General features: G+C 48.8%; 1 protein-coding gene across 3 annotated transcripts; it reads left to right on the top strand.

Annotated features, from left to right (window-relative positions):
• Positions 1-1004: 1004 nt before the first annotated feature.
• Positions 1005-8123, top strand: NTAN1 (N-terminal asparagine amidase). 3 transcript variants are annotated; one of them, XM_054080390.1, is made up of 10 exons: positions 1005-1132; positions 1756-1858; positions 1946-2011; positions 2349-2457; positions 3173-3246; positions 4506-4559; positions 5325-5378; positions 5916-6013; positions 6508-6621; positions 6792-8123. In XM_054080390.1, the coding sequence occupies exons 1-10, from the start codon at positions 1052-1054 to the stop codon at positions 6969-6971; spliced, it is 933 nt and encodes a 310-aa protein (XP_053936365.1). In that variant the 5' UTR covers positions 1005-1051; the 3' UTR covers positions 6972-8123. The 3 variants fall into 3 exon arrangements, with proteins under 3 accessions (XP_053936365.1, XP_053936364.1, XP_053936367.1); XM_054080389.1 differs by having other exon boundaries at positions 4455-4559; XM_054080392.1 differs by having other exon boundaries at positions 4455-4559; positions 6767-6959.
• The last annotated feature ends 67 nt before the right edge of the window (positions 8124-8190 follow it).

Here is an 8190-nt window from a genome sequence, read left to right as displayed (position 1 = left end):
GTAGCTGAGTGTATGATTTGTAGATAGTCTTCTCTGGGGTGGTTGTGGAGCACTCTGAGGTGGGTATTTATTTTCAGGCTTTGGTTTATTTGTGAATGCTGAATATACAGAAAAATCTCCCCTTGTAGAAAGCAGGTGATGATATCGTCAGTGTCCTTATGTTGTCCATGTGGCAGTGTGGCGTTTCTCTGTGTAGGTTTCTTGTTGTCTTTTCATCATTGCTGGCTTTTAGATTTCAGTAAGAATATAAACAGTGGAAAAAAATGTTATTTGTGTAACGTTTAGTTGAAAAATTTATGAGTTTTTATTTAATCTCTAATTGCCCTTCTTCAGAATCTGAACTTGAAGGCTTTCAAGACAAAGTTTTTATTTGGAGCTAATAAAGATCGGTGCAAACAGTGCAGTTCTTAGGCCTTTGAAAACAAACGTCTCTCTGTAACTAAAGCTCTCTCTGTGCACTCTGGCTTCTCAAAGTTAGACTGTTTGTTTTGGCAGACAGCAAAAATGAGCCTGTGAGTGTTAATGGTGGGGCGGGTCTCCATCTGCAGCCCGTGGGGGACCCTCCACCCTGGCCTGGAGCCCCTCCAGGGATGGGGCAGCCACAGCTTCCCTGGGCAGCCTGGGCCAGGGCCTCACCGCCCTCAGCCTGAGGAAATTCCTCCTTATGTCCGGTCTAAATCTGCCCCTCTCCAGTTTATCCCCATTGCCCCTCGTCCTGTCCCCACGCGCCCCTGCGAACAGCCCCTCCCAGCTCTCTCATAGCCCCCTCGGGCCTGGAAGGCCGCTCTGGGGTCGGTATGGCCGCAGCACCGCTCCTCGGCCGCGGCCCCGGGGGGCTCTGCGGGGCGGTGGGGGCGGGTCGGGGCCGTTGGGAGAGCGCCCAATTCCGCGGCGGGGGGGGGAGGTTCCCGCAGCGCTCCCGCCTCAGCCGCGCCGCGCGGGGTGCTGCCCCCGCCCCCCCAGCGCCCCGCCCCCTCTCACAACGCCCCGCCCCCTCCCAGCGCCCCGCCCCCCGCTCTCCCAGCGGCCCCCGCGCGCGGCGCCGCCCGCCATGCCGCTGCTGCTGGACGGGGGGCGCCTCGACCTGTCCCGGCCCGCGGCCGAGCTCATCCGCGCCCACCCGCGCCTCGAGGTGAGGCGGGGGGTCCGCGGGGCCGCCCCGGGCGGTGGGAAGCGGGGAAGGGACCTCGGCGGGGGGGAAGTTTCCTGCCCGGATTGAACTGCCCGGGGCGGCTCTGGGCGCTCCTCACGCCTCCGTCTGATCGGGGAGAGGGGGTTTTGTGTCCGTGGGGTGATGCACTGTGGAAAGGAGCTCCATCGGCCCGGGGAGGGGGAGAAACCCCCCAGACGCAGACTGACGCCCCCCAATGTAGGCTGAGCTCCCCCAAATGCAGACTGACACCTCCGCATGTAGACTGACCCCCCAAATGCAGGCTGACCCTCCCGAAACGCAGACTGACCCCACCGAAACACAGGCTGACCCCCCCCAAAAGCAGATTGACCCCCCCAAATGCAGGCTGACGCCCCCCAAATGCAGGTTGACTACCCCCAAATGCAGGCTGAACCCCCCAAACGCAGGCTGACCCCCCCAAATGCAGGCTGACCCCTCCATGTGCAGACTGACCCCTCCATCACCTGCAGTGGGGGTTTGGCTCTGACCTGCATCCCTTTGCTTTTCAGAGGAGATGTTTCCGTCGAGTGATGGATTCACCCGAGGATTCCGCCCCTGTAGTCTCTGTTATCCTTTATCTTTAGGAAAAGGCAAAACTTCTGAGAAGTCGTCCGGCTCAGATCGTGGAACCCAAAGGTCTCCTGTACATCCAGCAGAGAGAGTTTGCGGTGACTACCCCTGAAGATGGTACGTAGGAATGGAAAGGTTCTTTCTTGTCCTGAGGCACGGTGACTGTGAGAGCGCAGTTCTTACGGTGTTTCTCTCCTTTAATAGGCTCTGTTTCCATTCTTGGATCAGATGATGCAACTACCTGCCACATAGTTGTGCTCCGACACACAGGTATCTTGAAGAGACGTTCAGAACAAAACCTGTAGCCTTGGAGTAATGAATTAGTGTTGATTTATGCTGAAACTACGTTTATACAAACTTGAATCTCGGAGTTAGTTGATGTATTGACTGCATGAGTCCTTCAGAGAGCTGGCGTGTTCAGTGCCAGAGGTTGTCGTTGCTGAATGAGCAGGTCCCGGGCTTGGTCTGCTCTGTGGCCAGTGGCAGTTGGCTGTGTGCAGGGTTTGGTGATAACGGGGGTAGAATTTGTGTAAAGATCCTTGCTGCATGCCTGGATTTCTGACAGTGACGGTGGTGTTACCTAACTGCCTTCTCATGTTCTCCTCAGGCAGTGGAGCGACCTGCTTGACACACTGCGATGGATCAGACACAGAAGCTGAGGTGTCGCTCATCATGAGCTCAGTAAAATCTTTCTCTGACACCACAGGATGCGGAAGGTCAGCTCTGATCTCATTTCCAGTGTGCTGTTTTTCACAAAGGTTACTGCACTTTGTAAGACGGGGAGTTCTTGTGTGATTCTGTGGGGTTCGGACAAGGTAGTTGTGTGGGAAGAATCTCTTCATCGGGAACCACATGTAAAGTGAGAATGGTTTCCCCAGTGATGATTCTGAGGATATTTTTAGCAGGGTTCTGTTCTGAGTCGTGTCTCTGTAACAAACGCCATCGTGAGGTTTTGTGGTTACCGTTTCCCAGTTAGCTTTTGTTTTCAGATGCCTGAAATTCTCCAAAGAACTGTTTTTGGGCTTGTTTTTACATAGACACTTCTCAGAGGAGAGCGCTGCTCTGTGCTCCAGAATAGTTGTGAGGAGGTAATGGGAGCAAAAGTCTTTCTTGGGAACTGGAAGGTGGTGGCTAAGTTCGTTCCAAAGCAGAGGTGCTGACTGTCAGATATATACGGCTGGGACGGCTCAAACTGCCTGCATGCGATGCCTCATAAAGTTTTTAATTGATGCTATTTCCTGGGTGATCCCTGAGGTCTTCTGAATGGAATTACCATAACTTGCTATGTAATGCAAACCAACTGCATGCGACTGTAACAAGTGAGGCTTCTCTAATGGTTGCTTTGTGGTGTGGGCTGGGGATTATTTTGTAAAGCTATTCACGTTGGGATGTCTTTTTAATTGCTGTTTCCTGTTATTCCATCTCTGTTAGGCTGGAAGTGCACCTAGTTGGAGGTTTCAATGATGATAGGCAGTTATCACAAAAACTTACTAATCAGCTTCTTAGTAAGTTCACGTTTTTTCCACTCTCATGTCCAAAAAGATATAGTTCTGACTGGATTTGGGTAAAGTTGTTTGTAATCTGAGCCCCCTGTCACTTAATTAAAAGAAATCTGGATTCATTTTGAGGGGTGTTTTCTCTGCTGAGAATGTGGTGTGGAGAGGGGTTGGACCTCTGGGGCCACGCTGTGGGAGGGAGGGTCTGACCTTGCAAATCTTTCCTGAGTTATGTTTGAGTAGAAGGGGCTGCGGCTGAGCTGGGCTTGATCCCCGCCTCTGCTGCCTGGTCTGGGGTGGCCGTGGCCAGGTGGTGTCACTGCCTAAATCCATATGTGTGGGTGACTTCATGATCATACTGAATGTGATGAGGTAAAATGTAATTACTGTTTGAGTTTGCCTGATGAAAAATACTACGTCTCTCTATAAAATCCATAGTACAGAGAGGCGATCGTGGTGCTTTGCAAAAAAGTCAGAATTGTAAGGTAGCCGCTTCCCTGCTTTGGCTTGTGCTGAGTGTGGAGAGGCGTTGGCCTTCTGGAACAGGGAATGGGCAGGGATGGGCACAGATGTCAGGACTGGAGGGAGAATGGCAAGCAAAAAGAAAACAGGACCAGCAAAGGTCCTGGCATGCAACCTCATGGCCATCGCACCAGTGGTTCCTGCTGGCTGTGTCGTAGGTCAGACAAGAGTTCTGTACAGAACCCAGTATTTTGGTTCATTTATTTTTTTTAACTTCCTGATTTTCGTGAGCTACAGTTTGAAACAATAACGTTGTGTTGCTGTTAGAGCTTCAAAAAAAGAGAAGGCTTTTTTTTTTTCTGTTGTGTGGGATGGTGGAAAGCATAATTGAAATAGATCTAATGAAAGACTGGGTTTGCTCACTGTGTGTGTAGCATTTTAGGAAAATATATTTAAATATAAGCTGTTAAATATGTAGTGACCTAAAGCAGAGCTGATGTGATGCCAGAGCTAAACCAGAGTCAATAAGGGGAGTAAGTGGTGCAACACTTTAGCCTGGTTTTGCTATTACAGCTGTTACTCTGTGTAAATTACTGTTATGTTTAGTCGCTGTGGCTTTAATTTTACACAAGTTAGAAGCAAATCTGGAAATGGCTCTTTGCTCTATTGCCTTATCTAGGAACAGTGCGTTAGGTATCTCTGCCCATCTATTCTGCAGTGCGCAGCACTGGTAATGCCCCCTCATCTATGTACAGCACCTGCTTTGCCACCAGTCTTATACACTGCTGCTATCGTTGTTGCTGTAGGAGCATTCGACCTCCAACCAGATGATGTTCATTTAGAGACTTTCTGCGTAACAGGTAAGAAAATGTTTCCTTGGTTTTGAAGTATGTTTAGCAAGTGCAGGCATCTCCTCGCACCTGGTGTTTTGTCTGTCCTCTGAGAAACAAAGCGCGAGTCCTCCACAACCATTTGTATTGTTCAGTTTCATTGCTGGTAAGGTGGTGTGTGGCGATGTCAAAGGGGCAGTGCGGTGAGGATGCTCTCCTTGCCAGTGCTACTGAAATGCAGCCGATGGTAGAACCACAATGATCATTACACGTTATTTTGCTGCCTCCATCCTGTGGAGAGAGGCTCTGTGTCTGTGGGTGTCTTACCAGCGGCTGAGAAAGGCAGGGCCAGGCTTTCCCGGCGGGCAGTTGGGGCTCCCTCCCCGCGGCTGAGGAGGGATTTATCCCCTCGTTCAGCGAGCTCACAGTGTGCGAGTCACATGCAGGAGGCAGTAATGTCCTTTTCTTTGTGTCACATTCAGGTTGTATTTCCACCACTGTGGCGTTTTAGCGCTGTTGGTGACTTAGATCTTTGAAACTTGGCCTCGCAGTAGTTTTGCATCATGTTTTTTTCCCCTGTAAATTGGCTGTGCAGGAAGTGGAGTCGCAGCTGGCTGGAGCCAGCCATGGCCATGCTGTTACTGACCTCTACCTTCTTGTCTCTATTTCCTTTAAGCTTTTTTGTTTTTCTCCTGCCTTTGTGCAACATCAGTTTGTGATTGACACATGACAAAATGAATGCTGCTCAGAAACAAGTCCAAAGCCCTGAGAGTTTGACTTTTTTTTTCCTCACAGAACTAAATGACAGAGAAGAGAAGGATATTCACCTGCCGATCATTTATGGAATAGGTGAGCCGAATGAGAATTCAATTATATTTTGGAACTGAGTTGCTTTTCAGACTCTTAATAGTAAAAGGGCTGCTTGTTGTGAGTCGGTAGAGGCTGTCCCACAAGTTAAACGCTGTTGTTGGAGGCGTAGGTGGAAACAGAAGTGCTCTTCTGGTGCCGTGCTTGGGTTCCTGCACACCGGGGAAGTGCCTGGTGGGTTTTTTCCCTTAACTGCACTCAGGGTTTCGTCGATAGCGAGCTGCTGGCCTAACCCCCGGGGTCAGAATTCAGCCACTTTTTCGTAGGGCCTTCCATGTTTTTCTAGTTAGTTTAAATATCTCTGAAACTGTTCTTCTGGAATATTGAAACGCTGCCACAGCAGAACAAGTGGAGATACACCGCGAGTAGGAATAGGCTGCAGGGTCTGTGGTCCTGGGAAATACAGCAATGGTATTTGCTGGGTTCCCTGCAACATAGCAGTGCTGGGGACATGGCGATTTTAAACAGGTGTTTTGTAGGAATTAATTGTTTCTGTATTTACTCTCTATTTCCTGCCAGCTGTGAATGTTAAAACAGCAGAGATTTTCCCTGCAACCTTCCCAGAAAAAGGGCCGGATGAGGATTTGCGTTCAGCCCATATTTTAACAGGAGCAAGAGTGAGTAAAAATAAGAGAGGAAAGGGTATTTTTGCTGGAAGGGGAGATCAGTTAAGAGCCATGAGATGTCAAAAGCTTGAGGAAAAAAATGCTTTGGTAGTGTTCTGTCAGTAATGAAACAACAGAAAAAGATGGGAGGAGCAGAGGGAAAGGCAGCAGAGATCAAACCCCTTCTGAGCCTGCAGCTGCCAGGGCAGGCCTTGCCTTGGAAGCACAGCTCGTGCCTGGCCCTGCCGCTGTCAGCAGGACAGCTTACGTAAAGAGATTCAGGCCATGGGCATAATCCCAGTAGGATCTTTCAGTTCTGGGTGTGTTGTTACAGTTTAATGTCTCGTTTGCCAGAAGAATTGGTTAATCTTTATGCGAAAGGAATGCGGAGGGGCTGAGCTGGCGTGCTCGGCCTGGCTACGGTAGAGGCCTTCTAGACTAAGTGACTCTGTTGTCTCCTCTGGGTAAGCGCTGCCTCTCACTTAAGGCTCCCTCTGTTGTTACAGCTGACTAACATTTATGATGCGAAGACGGAACAACTACACATTGGGCCTTATTTCTGGAGGCCTTTCCCCCATGTGGATTTCTGGTTGGAACAAGATGATAAACAGATTTTACAGGTACCCAAAACTGATCTTTCCTTTTAGCCGAGTAGAGAAAGGGGCGCAGGCTCTCAGAAGTTCTCCCCGGGTACTGCTGGGGAAGGTGGGAAATGATCTTAAAAGGCAGAACGAGTGAGAATGTTGTATGTGGAATGTCAAGCAGCTTTTGCTACCGTCTTGTTTTTCAGAACCTTTCCACATCGCCCCTGGCTGAGCCTCCCCACTTTGTTTCCCACATTAGATCTACGTTAACATTTTTAAAAGAACATCCATTTCCGTCTCGCTCCCTGTTTCCTGACAGGAAACCTCGCATCTACAAAAAAAATGATGAAGGGTTGTGGGAACAGGTTTGTTCCGACAGGATCTAACCTGGGACCACGCAGCCACACCTGCTTTAGGGAAGTGCAGTCTTGCAGGAGCAGCAAAAAGCCTATTGCTGGTCACAAACGCCATTGCTCCTGTGCTTTTCAAAATAAAGTATTTTGACAGAAGGAACTGGCTTTTCTGCATTACTTACGCAGAGCTCGCTGCGGCGCTGCAGGCAGAACGTGGCTTTGGGTATGTTCTATCGCTGCAATACAGTAATTTGATGGGAGCGGTGCCGACAGCCCGAGCCGGGCAGCCCTTGCATCGACGTATACTTCAGAAAGTGATTTTCCATACAAAGCGAAGGAAGTTGTCTACAGTTAAAGGTTCCTGAAATGCAGGGAAGTATCTTTCAACAATAACTGAATTCGAGAGTAATAATTTGAAGAATCTTTATTGAAACAGTCAGATCGTATCTAAAGAACGAAGCTCATTCCAACAAAACCACTGGTTTAACACTTCCAAATATAAAACCATTAAAAATTAATCCTTGTGGTGATAACTTTATCCCAAACAAACTACCCTTACATACTTCATTGCACCAGAGAAGCCCATAAGGAAGACCAATCAACTTCATTGGTTTTGCACTTTAGAAAAATTGCACTGATTGACATCTATTACCCCAACAGCAGAATCACCCTTGTCCATGGCACCCAGTGCCGCGGGAGCAAAAAGCCAGAAATCAGATCAGGTGACAGGACAATTCCACACCCCAAGTTTTTCAGATTCTCTCAGTCCATCCTGCTCCCATGACAGCCGCTCCCGTCTTCGTTTACACCTTTTAGAGGGAGAAAAAAGCCCCATCAAAACTCACATGACCAAACTGCAGTACTTGTAGCCAGCTCTGTGGGGATGGGATGGTTTTCTTCCAACTCCGATACCCTGGAGAATGCACTATTTTCCAAAGATCTCCTTTCCACAAGAGGCCCTGGAAATTTGCAGCAAAGTGAATAAGATAATTTGGGGAGGGGGAAACTTCTACATCTTCACTTTTGATTGATCCAAAGCTTTGCTTGTGCACTAAGTAGTCCTTGGCAGGATGAAGTTGTGCTGTAGTGCAAATACCCCAGACCACTTCTCAGCGTCTGAACAATTCCTTCCATAGGGAAGTTTCTGTGGTTCAAAAAAAAATAAGTGTTGAAACCATCACAAATGTATTGGTTTTTCCAAGCTTTACTTACAACTACCTTTAAAAATACACAACAGAAAGAACGCCAGTTA

The sequence above is a fragment of the Cuculus canorus genome, chromosome 15, assembly GCF_017976375.1.
Source record: "Cuculus canorus isolate bCucCan1 chromosome 15, bCucCan1.pri, whole genome shotgun sequence".
Classification (NCBI taxonomy): domain Eukaryota; kingdom Metazoa; phylum Chordata; class Aves; order Cuculiformes; family Cuculidae; genus Cuculus; species Cuculus canorus.
Note: the sequence above shows the minus strand (reverse complement) of the source record. Positions and strands in the feature narration are given on the sequence as shown.